This window comes from Carassius gibelio, chromosome B23 (genome assembly GCF_023724105.1).
Source record: "Carassius gibelio isolate Cgi1373 ecotype wild population from Czech Republic chromosome B23, carGib1.2-hapl.c, whole genome shotgun sequence".
Classification (NCBI taxonomy): Eukaryota; Metazoa; Chordata; class Actinopteri; order Cypriniformes; family Cyprinidae; genus Carassius; species Carassius gibelio.
The window spans coordinates 28,311,051-28,334,443 of NC_068418.1; the positions used below are offsets into that span (position 1 = coordinate 28,311,051).

Here is a 23,393-nt window from a genome sequence, read left to right on the forward strand (position 1 = left end):
TTAGTCTTAAATTCCCGCCCCTTGCTCCTCCCACAGTTCAGCCCCTTCAGTAGATGGAGTTTGAGAGCGTCTCTGAACGATTCATTTGAAGAGCATCTGTGGGCACGCTGACTCGAAGACTTTCATATATTTTATTTAATAATTTCCTTGTTAGCAGGGGAGTAATCTTTTTGAGGAGTAACTATTCGCCTCACTGAAGTAAAACGGGAGTAGTTCGTTGACCAATTGCCTTCAGCTAGAGCAACCGCAATGCGTTTGGAGTTGGGAAGCGTTTGTTCGCTTTAACTTGAGAAAGTTTCCACGTAGGCTATTATTGTCTCGGAGACTTAAATGTTTTACAGCTTATAACAGAGAACACGCCAAGACATGGTTTCAAAGCATGGAAACAGAAGACGTGACGGTTAGAGAGCAACTATTTCACGACCGAGTCCGAGAAACCATTGTGAGTTTACTTCTCTTTTTTACATAGTATTATGAAGAACCGCGTGTGGTGTTACAATCTGACCGCGCAATGTGTTTGTCCTAATGGATTTCAATAACAATTGATTGATTAGATGATTGTATGAATGTAGGCCTACTTGAGGACTTTATGTTCTCATAAAATCATGATTGTGTTTGTTGTTCTTGCTTATTTATAAAAGATTTTGTTATAGAGTATTGTCTACACAAAAGAGACCCTGAGGCATCCATTTACTTAAAGAACTATTACATGGGGTTGCACATCTGCTCATTGTAAAACTGAAGGGCAAAGGAAGAGACTGCTCGGCTTTTTGTGATCCAGAGCTCATTTTGGAGAACAGATGAGCTTTTGGCATGCTCATGCGTGAAGATGTCTTTCAACACCTAATAAATTACAACTATAATTGAACTTCAGACCTTAAGAATCTTACAGCGAGACAGTTGGAGTTAACCTTTACTCCTTCACAATGTATCTCACTCAGCATTTTAGAGCAATACATTTAGTGCTTATTTTTAAACCACTAATCTCTTTTTCAAACAAAAACTCTATTTTCAGACATCTTAAGTGCATACGTTCTTATTTAAACATTATTCTGTTCTGTTGTTGTCTGTGTGTTGCAAAGCTGTAATCCTCCTGGAAAAGGAGAAATGCCTCTCTTAGTGAAATGCACAGATGGGTTCCACTAGATAATGTAAATCAGAGCCATTGTCCTGCCCCAGGCCGTGGGCACCACAGAGCTCATGCTGCCATGGTTATTGATCCCTGTCCTGATGCTTATCTTATCTGGGATTTAACATTTTTTAATTCAGTGCTTTTCAACTGGTGGGCTGTGACCCAAAAACGCATGATGCTGTGATCACAGACTAAAGGGAAAACGGTGTTGAAGGTAAAATTGCAAATAATATAATGCAAATAGCCATGCAATTTAGTTAGTGCAACATAGTAGAAGCAGCCTTTAAAAGGGTGGAGAAAATGCTTTAAATAACTTTTGTTGTTGACGTACAAAGATGCGCACAATGCTTACAATGTGCGTACAGTCAGACTGGGTCTGTCATTCAGTAATATGACTAATACTGCTAACAATATATTAGGCTTGGTGATTCTTTACTGCTGATTAATCACTTATGTTGTTATTTATATATTTACAAAGTTGTGATTGTTTATATTTGTTAATTTTCTATGCTTTATAGTTAATTGTACTACTAATAAAATGCCTTAAAATGTTTTTTATAATAATTTACTATTGCATGAAAAACAGTTTTGGTCTTGTGTTTGGTTGCCATTTGATGCCCTGTGTAAGACTTGGAATTTGAAGTAAAACCGTTCGAAAACCACTGATTTAAATAAATCGGTGTACTTTGATTTAGACTCTATATATATGCATAATACCGTACAAAAAAAAGAATGGGGTTCGTAAGATTTTTTAAAAATGTTTTTGGTAGATTCTTAATACTCACCAATTTATTGGATTGAAAATACAGCAAATTCAACCTATATATGGTTACTATTTAAAACAACTGTTCATATATTTTTTTTTAACTATAACGATATGAAATGTAATTTGTTTAATGCCTTTTTTTAATCTTTTGATATTTCAAGATATTTGCACTTACATCAAACAGTTTGTTAAATTGTTACCATAAGTTGTTACCACCTAAATTAAATCAGTTTTATTTAAATAAACAGCTGAATTAAACCAAGAACATAAACAGATGTTTTAATATGTCAGATAAAACTCTTCTTTTGTAAACGGATCCTTGGGTGGAACTCAGAACTATTGAATTTCCACTTCCAAACCAAACACAATATTTATGACAATGTCAGTTTTGTTCTTGGTTGATCTTCAGGAGGCACAGTGTCTTAAAGGGAGTAGCAGGTTTGGCATGGTCCCCACTCTGATGTGCAAGGAATGCAGTGCATCTAATACACTTTATTAAGGTGCATATCTGAACATGTTACTTGGCCTTCAACAATAGAGGGTTTTGTACTCTCACCCACAGGTGTTTAATAGTGTTTACTAAGAAGGGATCCTTTTTATGATTGTACATATTATCATTTGTTCCTCCTAAAAATCAACTAGAATTTTGTTTGTATTTGATATTCCTCAACATTCTATTCTAATCCTTTTTTAGTAATGGGTTTAGTACCTCTGTTTAAAGCACTATATTAGTGTTTTTGTCACACCTCTGTCCTTCTGCTAGTCTGTCCCAGGTCACCTCAGGTGTTGTTTTATCATTGTAATTCACGGTCACTCTATAGCTGACTGTTTTGCTAAATAGCCTATTTCACTTGAGTACATAACTTTGGCTTGGATCCAAGTCTGACTGTGCAGTGAGAATTACCCAGAGCAGTTAAATAAGCCTTAAGATTCTGAATGTTTTGAGCTCAGCTTTTCTTAACCAGTCCTGCCATATTGGTCAGCAAATACACTATGGATGACCTGGTTTCCTGTTCATACTAAAATTACACTTACATTAAATGGCCAGTCACAATAACATTGACTCAGATCGACGAAGAGGTTTGAAAACATGCCCGTGTTGCCCAATTAGATTAGTGAAATAGAAGATTTAGTTTCTTATCTTCTGTCTGTTGACCTACAGAAACTGGTAAATATTGTCTTTGTCCACCCTTTTGGTTGTTTGAAAGGATTTAAAGGGAAACTGCCCAAACAGTGACATTTCTGTCGTCACAGAGTGTCGTTCCACACCTGTGTGACGTTTCTTTCTAATGTGGAATTTCAGTGGAACACAAAAGAAGATACTTTAAATGAGAGTCAGTTGAGTCCAGTGTTGTTTTGGACCCCATTGACTTTCAATGTATAGACAAAAAACAATGAGGTATTTTTCTTTCTTTTTTTTTTTTCATTTCTTTGACTGGCAATACAATAAGATTGGACATGTATTCTCATGTTATATCCAACTGTTTTGTTACGCAATCTTTTGTTTCAGTTTTCACATGCTATATTTTAGCTTGGCTGTTTTAACTTGTTGGTTGACTATTCAAACGCTGAGCAAACAAATCTGTGTGAACACCTTTCAGCGCTTCAGTGATAGTATCCCACAGATCTATTGTTTTCACTGCTGTTTGCACTTTGAAGACAAAATCCCAGTTTCCTGTCCCCTCCCCTCCCTCATCTCTCTTCCTCTTGCTGTCTTTCTTCCTCTCTTTTATTGGACAATTGACATATGGGGCTTCAGATTATTATTTTTTTTTTCAGTTCACTCAATATATCGCATACAGCATACCTAGGTGTCTTTTAAATACATAATAATCATGTCTTTTGTTTCCTTTCTCAGAAGTATTGTTTCCACATGCAGATCTTGTATCTGAAATCAGGATAAAGGTTAATAAAGTTTTCTCAGGATGAGACGAATCATACATTGCCCTTCCTCCATGTAAAAATAGCACCAAAAGAAGAATAGCAGTCTGATGCCAGCATGTGTTCATATGATTTTAGAGATTGAGGCTTTGTAGGTTTATTTGAAAGTAAAATGAGATATTGACATGAAATCAAGGTAATTGTGGAACCAAGTCTATTATATGTAATTTTTCCACAAATCTTTTGCACATGCTTCAATATTCATAAAATGTTATTTTTTTCATTTTTTTTTTTTTTTTTGCTTTTTTACTCTTGCATCAAATACTGTATTTGTTCTCTTCTGGTCAAATGTTGGGATGTTGCAGCACTAAAATTCTTAATGGCTGTCATGATTTAGGAACTTAATTATTTTTAATAATTTATTTTAGGGCTGCAAATAGATTAATCACATTCAAAAATGTTTTTTGTATGATACTATGTATGCGTGTACTGTTTATGTTTATATAAATACACAAATGTCTATTTAAAAATGTGTGTGAATATTTATATATACATAAAAAATATACACAGTACAGACACACATAGTATGTAAACAAACTTTTTATTTTGAATGCAATTAATCACAAGTAATCATTTTGCAGCCCAAATTTAATGTATTTTTACATGCTACTTTTGTGCAGTGTCAATAATAATACTTTATAGTTACTTTATACTTTATAGTAGTAACAAATATTATAAACATAAACAGATTTATTATTATTCAAGTAAAGATAACGATAATTAATTCATGTTTAGCAGTATTTACATTTTGAATATGAAAATGTACAGCTCAAAATGTGCTGTAAATGTCTAATTTGCCTGCAAATCTTTACTGTGTCTAATCTATTATCTAATCCCAGTTGTAACTGGTTTAACTCTTCATTTGCATTTGAGCTGTAATCTTCATGCTCCATCTGGTGCTGTTACCTTCATTCTCAAGTCTGTATTGTGGGTGTTCATTCATTTGGAATTCAGATTTCTAAGAAAAGGGACAGCTGGCATTGAAAAATGACACTGTACTTACTGATGCACACTTGCTGATTCACTTGCTATTGCCACACAAATAAATTTTTTATTTTTTTATTTGCTGGGACACTAAATGTATGGTCTTACATTTATCTTTTATTAAGAGTATGAAATGTATTTCTGTAATATCTTTGACCCATCCCGTCCCATCCCACCTCTTCACCAGTCTCTGTGTTATCATTAAGAACCAAATGTTCTTGATTAGGAGCTCTTATGTCACAGAGCTGTAAAAGCAATCTGGACTGTGCACAGCAGCGTGTATCAGTGATAATGGGGCTGTGTTGGAGTGTGTTTCATGAACTCTGTTACATGGGCTCTAATGTGTCCTTGATAACTTAAATTGGCAACACATCTAAGCAGTGTGTTTGCATAGCACGTCTTGTTGCTTCCTGTTGACTGTTCTGTTGCTCATATTAACTGCGTGATTCTGCAGATGAAAATGTATGTCATCTCTGATATACTGCCATATGTGCCATTTACACCCAGTCTTCCAAGAAATTTTGAGATTATTCCTTCATGAAAGCTGAAATGAAATGTTTTTGAAGAATGTTCACACTGCTCTTACATGTAATGAAATTGTCAGGAGACTAAGTGTAGGGATCTAATGTTCCTAGAAGGACTTTCTAAAATGGATCTATGCACTATATTTAGTCTTTTGACATCATACCAAAGCTTTATGAGAGAAAGAAATCTTACAATATATACAAGACGAAAATCCTCAATTGATATGGTTTGGCATGCTAAAATCTTAATCTTTTTTTATTTTTTATTCTTGAATGACAAGCCTGCAGTGTATTACTTAATGTTGTCTGTAAATGTAATGTAAATGTCATTTTTTCAAATTGCACTGAGGTTCTTCTATTTTCTCTGTTTTAGATTTGTGTGCTGCTTTTCATTTGCCTGTACATCTTGTCGCACTTCATTCTCACTCACTTCAAGAAGAATGCTGAGTTTGTCACTGGTAAGTTTATCGTGACCCCGGACCCTCCACAGTTGTTTGGCTTTATGTAGTCCAGTCCTTCAAAGCACACCTGTGATTTGCTACAGCTGCTCTCCATTTGTTGGTCAGCACAACCTGACATGGTCATGCTCCTGCACTTTCCAAAAATGCTTTGTTTAGTACCCAGTCATGTTTAGAGAGTGAAGTATTCAGTGTTATTGGTTGAATATCTGAAATCAGCTCCAGAATAGCAGAGTCAAAGCTTCTGATTGCAGTCGACAGCAGTTATGTAACATTGAGGGAGGGCAGCAGTGGGGATGAGGAATGTTCCTGTGAGATAAACATAGCCCCCCTGTCCGAGCACTGCCTGAGGTTTCATAAGACGAACACTACCTCATGTTTTGCTGGACACCCCGTAATTGAACTCTCTGCTCTTTCCCGGTTCTGCTATACCTACTTCAGTGGAAAATCTGAGGGATGTTATTTTTCTTTTTTCTAGTATCTGACTTGTGCAAAATGTATCAGGCTTGTTTAGACTGTTGAAAGATTGTTAGGAACTGTCCACACAGGATGCATTCTTGTCTAAAACAGCGAAGTAAAGCAGGACAGAATTCAGGGGTCTAAGCTTTTCTCTTTTTTGTCTTTTTAGAAGTATGTAAGCCCTTTCACACATACAGACTTTTCTGGAAAATTACTGGTAAAGTCGTTCCGGTAATTTTACGGCAATTTACTGGTATTACTGTGTGAAAGAGGTTTATGAGTCAGTGGAGAACTTATTGAAGTGCTCTGGGACATCAGTTCAGACTTGAACCTCAGTCCCCAAAAGCACAGCTGCTCCTGTGTCATCACAACATTTCAAATGTGTCCATCTGGCACGTGCTTGTATTATCACAAATAAAAAAAATAATGCAGAGCGATGTAAGAACATCCCGTTAGACACACTTAAAGAACAATGTATACTGAACTTCAACCCAAGCCATTGCCATTATCATACATTTTCTAATCAAAGATCACTTAAGATAGTTTTATCTTTTTGACATCTCTAAATATCAAAGTCTATTTTATAGTCTAAATGTGCACCGATCGTGGAGGGCTGAAGCAGGTTCTTCAGTTGCATATTGGTTGTTTTTAAGAATATGTGCAGAAAACCTGTTTTGCATTAGGCTTGGAGCACTCCCAGGAAATGTCACACATATCTACCCTGCAGCTCTGTCACACTGGGCATGTTTTGCTCTTCTCACTTATGAAAGTTTTAGGTTTATTTTTCATTCTCTGTTCCTCATGTTTTTCAATCCATCCCTTTTAATGAGACAAATTCCGCTGATTTTGAACTGATTTTTGTTTCCTTCACAAGCAATAATGTAAAATCTACCAGCAAAGGCTTCCCCAAGATCTCTTACAAATATATACATGTGCTTCTCAATAAATAACAATGTTGTGGAAAAGTTAATTTATTTCAGTTAGTCAAACTCATGCATTAAATTAAATGCACACAGAATGAAGTAGTTTAAGTCGGTTGTCGTTGGTTCTTTTAATTATGGTGATTTTTGGCTCACATTTAAAAAAATAAATAAATAAATAAATAAAATAAAATTCACTCTCAATAAACTAGAATATGATGACATGCCAATCAGCTAATCAACTCAAAACACCTGCAAAGGTTTCCTGAGCCTTCAAAATGGTCTTTCGGTTTGGTTCACTAGGCTACACAATCAAGGGGGAGACTGCTGATCTGACAGTTGTCCAGAAGACAATCATTGACACCCTTCACAAGGAGGGTAAGCAAAAACATTAGCCACTGTTCCACTGTCGGGCCAGTGCGAGCCAGGGCTTAAAGCGGGCCGGGCGGGCTCATAGCCCCAGGCCAGTAGCACCGAGGCCAGAATAGCGCAGGGTTTCCACAGTGGAGCCTGAAGCTCCGCTGCGCGTCACTAAAACACGCCCTTTACACGCCTCTCAGAACAACGTCACGCAGCCTCATCATTTCACCAACAAAGAGAAGTTATCAGAAAACTAAGAAATAAGTCACTGGAACATGCGCGATCACACATGTACATAATAAAAGCAGTCGTTTGTTTGCATGCTTTGTTAAATATTCAAATTCAAAAGCATCAATGTTTTACTATAGAATAAGTGATACATTTATCATATTGATTCAATTTATCAGGACTCAAAATTAATCACTTATTTAAATACATAAATAAATACACGTATTTTCTATTTTATTTATTTTTAACGCTTATGAAAATAGCCTGCTTATTCAGTCGAGTCTGTTTATTTGTAGCCACAGTAGCAGTCACATTTAGAATGAATGATAATATCTCTATAAAAGCTCCGGAACAAAAACATTATTAGCTATTATGAGCTAAACTCTCGAGACGAGGCTTGTGCTAGATAATATAAGTTACTAAATAAATACACGATTGTGATCGAGAATAAGAAGCTGATGATTTCTTCAAGCGGTCATATTTACCATGTTTACAATGGTAATGTTAATGCCTAGCGTGCACAGACTTTTGCATCGTTTATAAATATTTCTGCCTTGTATGGTGATTATAATCCACATTGGATCACATTATTTCAAACACTCGCTGCTGACTGAAAGTGAGTTGAGCTTGACTTATAAAAAAAAAAAAAGTGTTTAATGCTGGTGTTAAAGCTGTTATGATCGGCACGCGCAGACTCTATTTTTATAAAAGCTCCCGAACAAAAATCATTATTATGTTGATGATATGCAACGTGGAACTAAACTCTTGAGACGACAGATAAAATGTTACTTAATAAATACACAATTGTGATAGAGAATAAGAAGCTGACGTCCGATTTATCCAAGCGGCCATATTTACCATGTTTACTATGGTAACGTTAATATTAAGCGTGCATAGTCTTTTACATCGCTTATAAATATTTCTGCCTTATTTAGTGATTATAATCCAGTTATTTCAAACACTTGCTGCTAACTAAGAGTGAGTTTTGAGCTCAACTTACTTTAAAATGTCTCTAATAATGGTGTTAAAGCTGTTATCTTTCTGAAATGATCCCCGCTGACGCTCTCCAGACACTGAGAAACTCCGCCTTTGTTCATAACCCCTCCTCTAGCCCCAGCTTGCCCGCTTTGGCCCAAGGTTTTCGTTGGGCAAAAAAAACCTGGCCTTTGGCCCCGAGGAAGCCCCGGCGAGGCAGGAACAAGCCCTGGAAGTGACAGTGGAAACGCGACTGGCCTTGGCACGCACTAGCACGCCCGGTTTAAGCTCGCCAATGGAAACGCGGCTATTCATTACCAAAGAAGCTGGCTGTTCACAGAGTGCTGTATCCAAGCATGTTAACAGAAAATTGAGTGGAATGAAAAAGTCCGGAAGAAAAAGATGCACAACCAACCAAGAGAACCGCAGCCTTATAAAGATTGTCAAGCAAAATCGATTCAAGAATTTGAGTAAACTACACAAGTAATGGACTGAGGCTGGGGTCAAGGAATCAAAAGCCACCACACACAGACGTGTCAAGGAACTAGGCTACAGTTGTTGTATTCCTCTTGTTACTGCACTCCTGAACCACAGACAACACCAAAAGTTGCTTAAATGACCATGGTGTTGGTGTGCTTGACTGGCCAGCAAACTCACCAGACCTGAACCCCATAGAGAAACTATGGGCTATTGTCAAAAGGAAAATGAAAATCAAGAGACCAAACAATGCAGATGAGCTGAAGGTCACGGTCAGAGAAACCTGGGCTTCTATACCACCTCAGCAGTGTCACAAATTGATCACCTCCATTCCACACTGAATTGAGGCAGTAATTAAAGCAAAAGGAGTCCCTACCATTTACTGAGTATATGTACAGTAAATTAACACACTTTCCAGAACTCCAATGGTTCACTAAAAATGTATTTTTTATTGGTCTTTTAAAGTATTCTAATTTGTTGAGATGGGTAAATTGGTGGGTTTTTGTTAAATGTGAGCCAAAATTAAAGAACTGAAAACTTAGGGGCCGTTCACATATCGTGTCTTTTGTGCGCTCTAGTTCTTTATTTCCAATGTAGGCGCCCGGTATGCGAGCTCATAATGAAAGCGACGCGGTCGCGATGCGCACGCAGTACAACGCGCCCGTTCTTTCCAGGCGCGTCCGCACCGCATCGAGTTAAAAACATCTAAACTTTTCAGAATGCAGCAAGCGCAGCCCAGGTTATGTGACAAGAACTAAACATTCAGCTTCATCCTTTACCGTAACTACGTTGAAAGCTCAGCCAAGATGAAGGAACAGCTGATCATAGCTGTATATGGATTGCCGTTTTGAAATAAATTTACTACTGAAATCTAATGAATTTTTTTTTTTGTGCGGCAAATCCATTTATCCTTTGCTAAAATGTCCTCCTCTTCATGGAGAGAGCGCGTCATTGTTGCTTAGCAACGGCAGATGCCTCAGGAGCGCTTCTGCCCGAGCGCTTTGGAAAGAAGGAGAAAGTGGCGCCTAGCGTTTTCCACGTGTTTTTAGGTGCGATATGTGAGCGGCCCCTTGCACTACTTCAGGTCGTGTACATTGAATTTAATACACAAGTTTCACAATTTGAGTTGTTACTGAAATTAACTTTTTCACGACATTCTAATTTATTGAGAATCACGTGTTTTTTTGTTTTGTTTTTTTTAAATAAGGGTTGAAGTGTTGCGTTTACTTCATGGAATAGTTTCATGGTATATCCGGGTCATTGTTGCAGGGTTGTTGTTGTTTTGTTCAATTTAGTTTCAAGGCTAAACTGTGAGTCTAGACGTTAATATGTCTGCTGTAGGATAATGGTGACATTAAAAGGTGAGAAACTCATTTCCTTTTCCTTTTTTGCCCACAGACGACATTGAGGATGCCACTGTCAACAAAATTGCGTAAGTTTTTTTTTTTTTTTTTTTTTTCTTTCGTAATGTATGCCATATGGTTATTGGATGTTCAATAATAGCCAAATACTGTATCTCTTTAGACAAGCAAGCATAAATTCAGTCTGGCTCTATTCGAGTGTTTAACATCCCACTTTTCGCCATCCAATAAATTCCAAATGCATGAAATCAGCTCCCACCCTACTTAAGTGGTTGATTCTTGTTTCACTCAGAAATGTCCCATTATGGCAGTCAAATTCTACATTTCAGAGCAATTCGCACAGATTTGAAGGAGACTAGGCTGCTAAGGGCACCCTACTGGTGGCTATTTTGCTTTTTATTAGTTTGCCCTGAATGGTTGTAAGGGGACAGTTTGCTCTTTAGTCTCCAGCGTGGTATTTAACAACCACCTGCCTTCACAGCTGGCACTATGTCAAAGTAAAGGGCTGCAAAACACGTCCTCGCCCTTCTTTGACTGTTTTTCTCACTCTGCAGGCTGTGGCTGTGTACATTCACACTCTCAGTGGCCGTATGTGCAGTGTTGCTCCTGCCCATCTCCATCCTGTCCAATGAAGTACTGCTCACATTCCCACACAGCTACTACATGCAGTGGCTCAATGGCTCACTCATCCGTGGTAAATAAACACATGCATAAATAACCAATCAGTTTACTTTGCACATGTGGATTATGGGACTTTAACAGACTTTATGGGACTTTCAAAGAGAATCAATACTGTTGCCATTCTAATTCACTGACAACTTTAGTATTTTGTTTCCCAATCTGAACCAAAATTTTATTGTTTTTATTTCCACAAGGTCATAGTATTGTGTTATCACATGTTGGGGATAGTGGCAAGTCTGCCAAGAGTATAATATGTTCTGGTTGTAAATCTATGGACACTAGTTTAAAATCCAGAATTTTATTTGCACTTTGATATTTAGTTTGTAGGCGTATGGTGAAATGCCTTTTCTAGTGTTTTGCAGTGCACGTGTAGCACCAGATCTCATAAGCTGCAAGTATCTTACGTGATCACAATAGAATTAGCAAGGAAATCTTAAACCAACAGAGAAAAAAATCCTGAACAAAAAACTTAATGGCACTTTAGATGAAGAGCTTTTTGAAGTCATTATGGCACATGGTTGCCCCCTAGTGGTTGATTAGTTTGAGTTTTATTTTTTGTATTTCACCAATTTACCTCTTTGAACACACAATATAATCCATACTTGAATATCGTCTATGTATACTACCATAGAGCCATAGTTTTTTTTCTGAAATTCAGCAGCCATTACTCCAGTTTTCAGTGTCACATGGTCCTTCAGAAATCTAATATGCTAATTCAGTGCTTAATAAACATTTCTTATTTATTACAGATGTTGAAAACAGTTGTGCTGATTAATATTTTAGTGGAAACTGATACATTTCACAAACTTAGACGAAACAGCATTTATTTGACATAGAAATCTTTACCTTTGAAATCATCACTGTCCATTTTGTTCAATATAATTGATCCTTGCAGAATAAAAGTGTAAAAAACTCTTCCTGAAAACAACTTTTGAACAGAAGTTTAACCACACATTGTGTATTATGCAGGTTGTGGTTTTTTTTGCTTTTTTAACATGGTAAGAGTACAAAATCATTGTCCATTTAATCATTCTCTCTCTGTCTTTGTTTCAGGCTTGTGGAACCTAGTCTTCTTATTCTCAAACCTTTCATTAGTCTTCCTCATGCCATTTGCTTATTTCTTTACTGAATCAGAAGGATTTGCTGGGTCCAAAAAGGTAAAAATGTCATTAGTGTAACAGTAAATGCAAATACAGAACATTTAAACTCGGTTCTGTGTCTGATGTCCATTTGATATGTGTTTTCTCCTCTGAAAGGGCATTATGGCACGAGTCTATGAGACTGCTGTAATGTTGCTGCTGCTCAGTCTGCTGGTGCTGGGCATTGTTTGGGTGGCATCAGCCCTCATCCATCACAACACTGCCCGTGAGAGTCTTTATGGTGAGGCTGTGAAGCGTTGTTCAGTCTCTTTGTGTTCAGTAAAATAGCAGATCCTTTTTAATGCCAGCTCGACTCCCAAATTTCCTGTTAATTGAATAAGAGCAAGACAAACAAATTGTTTTAGTGACAGTCTGCTTTTTGTCTTGTGCTTTTCAGACCTGTGGGAATATTACCTGCCCCATCTTTATTCTGGAATCTCACTCTTTGGAGTTCTGCTGCTTTTGTGTAAGTGTGTTTGAGTGCATATATTATTTAGAATTTGTTGGTGGGTTAATTTTTTTGGTTTGTTTGTTTGGAGTCATTTACTGTTGATGTTTAGTTTGATATCTTACTGCATTTCACTTTCTATAAATATTCATTTTTTTTGTCTTGTAACAGTGTGCACACCCTTCGGGCTTTCACGAATGTTTAGCGTCACTGGGAGCTTATTGGTCAAACCTCGGGTAGGTGGACAAGATACCTCTTAAAATTAAAATTACACAGGGGTCGGCATGTAAAAAAAACTAAAATAATAATAATTTTATTTACTAATTTCTAATAAGTCACTTATGCTCACAAATGCTGCATTTATTTGGTCAATACAGTAAAAAGTAGTCAAAATATCTTTTCTATTTGAATGTTTTGTCATATATATATATATATATATATATATATATATATATATATATATATATATATATATATATATATATATATATATATATATAAAATTTCAGGATTCTTTTAATAATTTATTTAAAAGAACAGATTCTATTGAAATTATTAGTCATGTCTTTACTCACATTACTTTTAATGTATCCTTGCTGAAGTATTAATATTAAAAGTATTAATATTTTAAACATCTTGATGAACCCGAATGTTTTGAAGAATATTGCAAATATTTAAGGAGGATATATATATTTTTTTTCAGTTGTTGGAGAACCTAGAAGAGACGATGAACTGCACAGCGTTTGAAGAGGCCTCTCTGTCCAGGAAGTTGAAAAGTGAGTGTCAGGATGTGAGAAAGAGACATTTGCTGCTAAGGAAATGACCCCACCCTCTAAAGATTTATTTTTAATGTCCAAAGAAACTTTACTGTCAAGTTGAACACGGATTTACATTGTCAAAACATTTTTTCCTAAACTCTTTCTGTCAAATGTTTCAGGTAACACCTCCTGTTGGATCAGTGCAAACATAGAGACCATCAATAATGAACTTTTGAGTGTGCAGTCCAAGCGCATTGCTTTAGGTACAGACATGCCTCTCAAAGTGTTGAAAACATCACTTAGCTATCATGAATTGCTCTTGCTTCATCCTTGTTTTTTCCATTATAGAGTTGCGGAAAAGAGCATCTCCATGGCAACGCAACCTGGGATACCCAGTGGCCATGCTGCTGCTCTTAGCTTTAACTGTAAGAGTAAACCTTGAGGAATATAGAATACTTATACTGGCTACGATTATACCTTTATGCTAAAACCAAACTGATGGTCTTTCTCAGGCGGTGTCAGTCCTGATGGTGTGTTTTCATGTACTCGAACTGCTCTTCGATGAGTCTGCTATGCCTAGAGGAATGGAGGTGAGATGAATGACATTAGTGGATTTATATTTGTCATTAGATGGACCTATAGAAGTATTTTGTGAAAGAAGATTCAAGGACGTATTTGTAATTTAATTTAATCACCCTCATGTGCTACTAAAGCCTTATAATAGTGGTATTGCAGTAATAAACTAAAATAATAATCATAATCTCACAATGGTTGGTTTTCTCTGTTGCAGGACCCTCACTTGGGCCTTGCTTCATTCTCCATGTTCGGTTCTCTGGGAGCTGCAGTGCAGGTGGTCATCATCTTGTATCTCATGGTCTCCTCTGTCGTTGGATTCTACAGCTCTCCACTTTTCACCGGTTTGCTGCCACGTGCACAGGACACAACCCTCACACAGGTAAAGAGATCCCTCATAGTCACGAAACGGCTGTGGGAATGGTGCTGGGCGTCTCATTCAGAAGCTATGGCTCTTTATAATCAAGTAAAATCATTGTTTGTGTCTCTCCACAGATTATAGGGAACTGTGTTTCTCTTTTAATACTCAGTTCAGCCTTGCCTGTTTTCTCCCGCACATTGGGTAAGTATTTTAAAACGACTGACCGTTTTGTAATATGGTTATAATTTGTAAAATTATATTTAAATAGTGGCATGGTTTTAAAGTCGGTTGTCGGCCAAGATACAATTTTGTTTTTTTGTTTTTTTTTTCACTGATTTCTGCTAAATCATTTAACTGTTTTATTTAAAAACAAAAAAAGCAAAAGAAAATAGGTACTATAGTATGGGATCAATTTCCTGCCAAAGGTATTGCTGTCACGGATAAAAAATAAAATAAGTGTGAAACCAAAATTTTAAAACTCAAGTATAAATGTGTTGCACAAAATGTAAAAATGAAAGCAAAGTTTTCAGAATAGCAAACAATGGTCAAGGATCAAAAAATAATGTGTAATAATAATTCACTTTTAAAAAATGAGCATGAATCAAAACTCAAAACACATTTAAGCAGAAATATTCATGCAGAATTATTCGACTTGGACACATAATCATGTTTTGGTTATATTTCTCACTTTTTTTGTGCTTGCAGACATTTTTTGCTCATATTGTTGATTTACACATTATCTTTCGATCCGTGACCATTGTTTGCTATTCTAAAAACGTTGCCTTTATTTTTACATTTTGTGCAATGTATTTTTACTTCAGTTTGTAAATTTTTTTTTTTTGTTTCACTCTTATTATTTTTTTATCCGTGAAAGCAATACTTTTGGCAGGAATTTGTTCCCACACAATCAAGGCCACTTGTGAGACTATAAATCACCAGTTCACTTTTGTAATGCTGCTTTGTCTATCCACAAGAGGGCACCAAGGAGCAATATTTCAGCAATATTTCCATTGTGCGTTGCAATTTGGAAAATATTCAACTTTATAAGCTCTTTATATTCCTATTTTTCCATGTAATTACATGTAGGTATCACAAGGTTTGATCTGCTTGGAGACTTTGGACGTTATAACTGGCTTGGCAATTTCCACATTGTTTTCCTGTACAATATGCTTTTTGCTGGACTCACATCAGCCTGCCTCATCAACACAGTCACATGGGCCTTGCAAAGAGAACTCATCCGTGCCTTTGGTTAGTTTCTATTTATTTATTTGAGAAGGATGATCCATGAATAGCATTTCTCGTGCATTTATGTATTATGTGTATGTATATGAGTGTAAATATATGTATATGTGCATTTATTTTTATGTATATATGTGATATTTAAATTAGTGCTGTCAAACGATTAATCGCATCCAAAATAAACAATTTTGTTTGCATATGTGTTCTGTATATATTTATAATACATTATATATTTTGAAAATATTTTCGTGTCAACATTTATATTCGTATAATTTATAAATAAAAAAATGTAATTTCTAAACCTAACATATTTTTCTGTGATATATATACATGCGTGTGTGTATGTTTGTATGTATGTATGTATGTATAAACCGTACACACACATTATGTAAACAAAAAGTTTTATTTTAGATGCAGTTAATTGCAATTAATCGTTTGACAGCGCCAATTTAAATATAAATATATTTCTTAAAAGATAACATTCTTTAAATACATGTAATATTTAAAATCTGTTGACTTTTTTTTTTTTTTACATTTTGCCATTATACCACAAATGCTGTCTATCCCCTTTAACTTGTATTGAGCACAGAACATTCCTTTCGTAATGGTTAATTCTAATGTTTATCTTAAGGGAAATGTGAGGAGAAAGATTTGTGCATGTAAGCATTGTATCTTGAAAGGACAAGGGGTGTGCTACGCTGCCATTTGCCAGTGTTTGTAGTTAGTCTTTGGGTGAGGTGTTCCCCGCACAGGCCATGTTTCTCTATGGGTAGGTCTCTTTCCTCAGATAGAAAAAGCACAATTCTCTCAGGAAAGTGTGAGGGGACAGAAGGGGAGAAGGGTTCCTTGGGGACTTCTGGGCGTCAAACTCCTTCTGGAAGACACACGCCCATCACCCTCCACCCAATACAAACATAACTGCTGAATGTAAACTCACACACACTTGCGCGAATAGACCATCTTCAGATAGCATCTCTTCTTCTTTCCTCCCCCAACTGGTTTTTGTTCTTTGATTGATTGGTTTGCTTTCAACTTGAACATCGCCTGCCAAAATGACCTTTTTTGGTTGTTAGATCTTGTTGTTTACTCTCCCTTTTTCTTTTCTCCAGGTCTCCACAGACTGCCTCTGACGGTGTCTCGATCAACTATCCCCCTCAAACTACTCCTAGCCAATGGGCTCTCAAAGATTCATTGAAGAGCAGTCAGCTTTTTGATATATCAATGGCTACCGAAGCCTTTTACCTTCTGGAGAAGTTTCTGGATCCCTGTTTATGGCTTTCTCCTATTGGACCAGAGCTATTTTATGTCCATTTTAGCTGAACAAAAATCACCAAAGATGTTTACAAAGGTTGCCTGAACAATATACGTAGACCGATGGGACCTTCTAAGTGGGATTCTGCAACTGCAGTTTTATGCGTAGTTCAATTCAGTAATATTTACGCTTATTACTGCATTTAATAAAGGGATGTCAAATCACTGGACGCCTTGAACAAATGCCATATGAAAAACGAACAATGGCTACAGAGGACTTTGACATGCATCCAGACGGCAGAGCTATTTCAGAGGATGACATCACAGCAGGACCACGTTTCCTTTTCCTGGTGGTGGAATGAGAGTGTTGAGTTCTGTCCTGGTGGGCCCCCACACTTTCCCCTTGTATATCACTATTTTTAGTGGCATTCAGTGAATTCAGTTCCGTGGGTCCTTATTGCACTGGCATTGGAAGTCCAGTCTGACTGGGTTTGGAGATCCTTGAGAAAAGGGATGAAAGGATAACAAGTGACTGTGATCTTGGAGATGATCTTCATTGTGAGAAAACAAATGGAGTTCTAATTTGTAAAACACTTTTTTTGTGTGGAATTTAGGTTTTTAAATGTATGTTAAAAAATGGCTGACAGTTATTTCAAGCTTTAGGCCAAGACAGCTGTGAATGTTGGGGGATTTTGTTCCTTTTTTTTGTTGTTATATTTAATATGTGAATCTTTAATGTGCAATATTGTATAATGAAACGTCGACACAATCTAACTCGAGTTTCTTCCAGAAACTTGTGCTGATGACCAAAAGAAGGTGGTTGGCCCAATTAAGAAAGCCTGGATTGGGCAATAAGGTCAAAGTTTTGTTTGTTTGTTCTGTTTTGGGTTGAGCTATACAGAGGGACTATCAGCGCACATGAACATTTCATGTTTTACAGACACTAAGTTGCTGTGACTTTTTGATTCGATAATCACTCGTTTTATATGGTGCAGTATTATGGTGTACACGTTTGCTGATCAAACTGTTTATTCTTTTGTATGATTCAGTTATTTATGAATTTGCTTCTGTATCAGCATAATTTTCTAAAACAAATGTCCTTCAAGCAGTGGCCAGTAGAGGACAGTGTGCAACATCTATCCTTAAGATTCTTTCTGCAAAGATACTTGCATAAAAAGATTGTCATTTTCTTTGAGTATCATTTACAGTAATGTAGCTATTCAAAGATGAATGTGAATCATTGCTTAAAGGGATAGTTTGCCAAAAACAAAAAAACGCCTTAATATTGTTCAAAAACTGTATGACTTTGTATTAACGTTTGGGAACATTTTGAAGAATGTTAAAGAAATTCTAAAACAACATTGGACCCCACTGACAACAGACATTTTTCAAAATATTATCTTTTGTGTTCATACAGGTTTAGTGAGTATAGGTTAAATAATGAGATAATTTTCATTTTTTGGATGAACTACCCCTTTAAGTATTTTTTTAAAGTCTCACAAAATGCTTTAGAGCGCAGGAAAACTGGATTTATGATTACGGACTGTCTTGTCCTGCATTACTGGATCATATATGGATGTCTGTTTTACTTCATTATTAGAGAATTCTTTCAGGGAACAAAGAAAATACAGAGAGCATTGCTCATTTTTAAAAAGAAATTGCTGTCATTTTAATTGTTCTAAAAATCCAGCAAGGTTAGCAAACTGTGACAAACCATTTCTTTTCATTCCCTTCGAAATGCTGAGAAAAGAAGAATAAATGTGTTTACATCGGTTTTTCCAAGCAATGTGTCATTTGTGAGTCATTTTAAACCCATTTTTGGTTCTGGATCTGCTAAAGCCCTTTCTGTAGAGGTCAGCATACATTTCTTGCCGTCTGAGCACCTGCCCACTGCTTTAATGGCGCCGTGGTGGTTATGTTTAGCTCTAATGTTAGTGTGCTTGTCTATCCATACATCTTTCCCCAGCTGTCCCTCCACCCAGCTTTAATCAGGGTCTTTATTTTGGCCTGGGTCTGTCAGCAGGCCCATAGAGACACTGCTGCTGACCCATCCTGTGCTTTCCCCTCACGGATGCCCATGGCAGATGAAAGCCCTACATCATCAGGAGAGTGCAAACCACTCGTTTTCTCGCTTTCACCCCCCACCTCTATATCGTCCATCCGTTTTCCTCTTTCATTTCCTTTTCCTTTTTTCTTTTCTCTTAAAGCAGAAAAAGAAATCCCGGCCTCTGATTATGATTTGTCTGTCTTGATTTTTGTTTGTGCTCTTTGTTCTGATTGAGCTAAAAAGAGGGATTTGTTTACCGTTGAATTTCCTCTTCTAAAACAGCTTTACCAAGAAGCTTTTACTGAAACTGCAGTGAGTTTAAGCCGACATTATGACGAGCAATAGTTAAGATTTATGAGACATTAGATCTAAAACATTTAGCATTTACTAAACCAATTTCCTATAATCAAACAAATATTCACAATTTAGTCTTGCAAATTGTTCATTAATTTTAACCTGAATACATGGGTTTAAGTCACTTGATCATGTGAACTCAAACTAACAAGCTGATAGTCCTCTCGGTTTTATTTGACCTCAGAAACGTTTAGTTGAACAGTACTGGGTGGATGCATGTCACTCGTGTTGGTCAGCAGAGGGCATTTGACTGGTCCAAATCAATCATATCAGACAAGAGGAAGAAAGGCAGTCTTTCACAGGTTGAGATAGGCTATCGTCATTGTCAAAACACAAGAATGAAGAGGAAAATAGGCAGATTAGCTTTCCTGGCAGTTGTTTGAAGTGTAGCCAATGTGCATTAGAAGATATTATTTCTTCTGGAAAATAGAAAACTTGCGGCCGGAAAAGACTTGCTAATCAACTGATAATGAGCCGCGCTGCCCGCTGCGACAGAACATCCACACCCACCCTGCACACTCATGACACACTCCCTTCACACACTCAGCCTTTCTTACACTGAGGTGCTTTTGTCAGAAAAAGACCACAGTAAATGAAAAAAAAATATAAAGGTATATTAATATATATATATATATGTAAAATTTGTTTTATAGAGAAATAAACTTACAACTCAGATTTTAAGCAATTTTTTTTTAGACTTAATTTGTTTTAGTGCACTCCAACGACGTCAACAATGACTTTCTTTAAAATTAAAATATATTAAAGATTTAGTTGCAGAACGACAGCTGTAAAGGGACAGAGCATATGCTTAGAAAGAATGAATGAATGATGCATTTATATAGCGCTTTTATTGTGTATTGCTGTACACCCAATGCGCCTTATGATCATGTGGGGGATCTCTCCTCAACCACCACCAGTGTGCGGTATCCACTTGGATGATGTGACGTCAGCCACAGGACAACGGCAACAGTGCGCTCACCACACACCAGCTACAGGTGGAGAGGAGGGAGAGACAGAGCCAATCAAGTGGTTGGGGATTATAAGGAGGCCATGATTGACAAAGGCCTGAGGGGCAATTTGGCCAGGACACCAGGGTTACACCCCTATATATATATTTTTTTTTTGAGAAGTGCCATGGGGTTTTTAATGACCACAGAGAGTCAGGAACTCGGTTTAATGCCTCATCCGAAAGACAGTGCTTTTTTAAGTATATTTTTTAAATAATCTTTTTAGAAGTTAATAAAAAGCTTTAATAATATCACAGGACATCTTTATTTGATATATATATATATATATATATATATATATATATATATATATATATATATATATATATATATATATTCTATCCATTTCTAGCCCACACATAATAAGCCAGAACTCAACTTAAAACTGGTTTGTCACACACGGGCCAGATCCGGCCCACACACATCAAGCTGGTTTGTGTGCCTCTGCCATCGCCAGAACTGACCCATATTTGCCATAGTTGGTCCAGATGAGGCTTGGAAGTGTAAGCTATCTGGAGTGTTTTGTGACAGAATGCATAGGGCCCAGAAGATTTCTCCCACTGAACGTGATTTTGAGAGGACCCCATAGGAAATTCAGTACACAGGTCCCAGGGCTCATTCCTCATTGAATGAATTATTTGAGTGAATGATTCAATGAATCATTCAGAGACATTTACTAAATTCAGAAATGCTACTACTAGCATATTATTTATGGCATATGTTAAAATAGTATTCTAGTATGGTTCCAAGTTCAGCAAGTCACTTCAATACAACTTGAATGCATAAGTGTTTTAAACGAAATATTTTATATATTTTATATACTTCTAAAAACAGTCACCTATTATATTTCTAAACAAATTTAAAGTGACATTCGCATTTTTTAGAGTAAATATTTTAAAAGGCTGAATGAGTGTTTTGTATAATATAACAATTAGTCATAAAATCCTGCGTTATCTTTTGTTTTCCTGGTCAAGTTAGTTATTCACTGCTGTAAAAACATGTTTCTAAATCTGTTCAGCATGATAGCAGGTAGAGTACATTATCTGTAATATGTTCTCTTCTCTTGACCTTTAACCTGTTTGATTTAGGTCAGGAAGTTCCACCCTGATCTTCTATTGTTCTGTCACGGTTGTTGTATTACGACGATTATTATATAGGCAAATTTCAATCTCTTAGAAAAGCAGAGAGCATGCATATAGACGGCGCATGACGTGACAACTAAACCAGGCCATAATGCGGCACGGAGTATCTATGTACACCTATGACAGATCATCCTGTTTATCCATGATCCCCTGTCACATTGCTCTGGACTGCGATAAGCATGTTATTTAAGGTAAGGGGCAGCCTATGAAGCCGTTTGTTGGCGCTGAAGCCAGAAATCATGTGCTGTTAGCATAGCACAGTCCAACACACCGCCCTGCCTCTTCCTGCACTGATAACAAGGGTGAGGGACGATAGAATTGACCGATGGTGGTGGGTCACGATGGGTGTAAGCTCCTTGACTCTTCTCGGCAACCCCAACAGCTTTTGTCTCAGGAAACGTATGCAGAATAATGTCCAGTCAGCATTTTCCTTCTAAATCTAAGTGGCTCTGCCTTATTTACAAGCCCGTGTTACATAAACATGCGCTGTAACATCTGACATGACTGATTGAACACCATCACCCCCCAAGATCAGCTGACTATTCAAGGCAGTTTTGGAATCGAGGGCTTTGCGAATGACGCAGCATCTAATTTTGCTGATGCCAAGTAAAGTACCATGAGCTCAGTGGCCCTTTACTATTATAAGACCAGGTGTAGTCACGATTCGTCTGTAGCGGGAAAATGAGGGCATGAGTAACTCTGGCAGGAAAGATCTTATTTTCTGTGCTGTGGCTGCTCAGGAAACTCAGCCATTCACCGTTCTATATACTCCCATCCTGAAGTGGAGGAGTGAGGGCGCTTGAGAGACAAGGAGGTGGGGGGGGGGGGGGGGTGTACAGAAATACTAATAACAATTACACAATTTCCATTTTGAAACAGTTGTGTTTATTTTTATTGTCATCTCCTGCCTTTAATGCTTAATGGCAGCTATTTTCCCTATTTCCCCTTGGCGAAATGTCAGTATCACTGATTGTGCTCTTGAAAGCATTTGTACTTGTGATTGAGCTTTTCCCCACATTTGCTGTTATTTGTGGTGTCTGGGACGTGTGATTGAACCACAGATCCGTCCATCAGAGTTTCGGAAGTGCAGAACATATAGCCTACTGGATGATTGGGATGGATCTCTGATTTATTCTAACATGTTACATAAGACACAAAATAATATCTTATAGCTGTTTCTGTCTATTAGTGTGAGATGGCTAAGTAAAATTGTAATTTAAAAATGTAATTTAAACCTGAAAATAAACTTGAAAGTTATTGAAAAAATTGAAAACGAAGATACATTATGAAGGACACTGACTTAAAATAGTATTGTTTAATAGGTTGACAGATTTCCTAAGAGCCTTAACCTTTGCATGCTTTATCTGTGTGTGTGAATTAATTGTCTGAGATGGCAAAGGTCTGGGTCAGCGGAAATCATTTTGATATGTTGCTGCTCTTTATTTTTCTTCCTCTTGCTCGCAATGCCATATTGACTTGAGATATTTGTATTGTCTTCTAATTTTGAGCCATTGTTCGGAGGTGGTTTATAATTATCAAGCCCAGAGGTCTTCTTGACACATGTGTCAGCCAGTGTCTTCTCCTTCAGGAGAAAAACAGAGAGAGAAATTAATGAGTCACAGAAATGACGCCGTTATCTCTCAGCAGGAAGCTGTCATGAAGCTTAGATTCATGCCAATGACCCTCACCTGCATCTAAATACACTACAAGCTGATTGAGTGAATGGGTGGAGGAGACCGGGGCTAATTGTCACACATTCTTTGTGCTTCAAGAGACAAACTTTTGCTTCATAAGTTTTTGTTAACATT

At 36.9% G+C, this 23,393-nt stretch overlaps 1 protein-coding gene across 1 annotated transcript; it reads left to right on the forward strand.

Moving 5' to 3' along the window:
* Positions 1-39: 39 nt before the first annotated feature.
* On the forward strand, positions 40-18,817 carry lmbr1l (limb development membrane protein 1-like). The gene is made up of 16 exons (XM_052595114.1): positions 40-442; positions 5,721-5,805; positions 10,623-10,656; positions 11,140-11,279; positions 12,320-12,423; positions 12,523-12,646; positions 12,803-12,871; positions 13,025-13,089; positions 13,557-13,629; positions 13,791-13,874; positions 13,960-14,036; positions 14,124-14,201; positions 14,402-14,566; positions 14,680-14,746; positions 15,632-15,793; positions 16,894-18,817. The coding sequence occupies exons 1-16, from the start codon at positions 380-382 to the stop codon at positions 16,977-16,979; spliced, it is 1,476 nt and encodes a 491-aa protein (XP_052451074.1). The 5' UTR covers positions 40-379; the 3' UTR covers positions 16,980-18,817.
* Positions 18,818-23,393: the final 4,576 nt, after the last annotated feature.

Excerpts from the sequence above, each read along its gene's own strand:
- lmbr1l (XM_052595114.1), top strand. The coding sequence starts at position 380 with ATGGAAACAGAAGACGTGACGGTTAGAGAGCAACTATTTCACGACCGA. Across the intron at positions 14,202-14,401 it reads CTATGCCTAGAGGAATGGAG|GACCCTCACTTGGGCCTTGC; the intron begins GTGAGATGAATG and ends TCTCTGTTGCAG. Across the intron at positions 14,567-14,679 it reads AGGACACAACCCTCACACAG|ATTATAGGGAACTGTGTTTC; the intron begins GTAAAGAGATCC and ends GTCTCTCCACAG.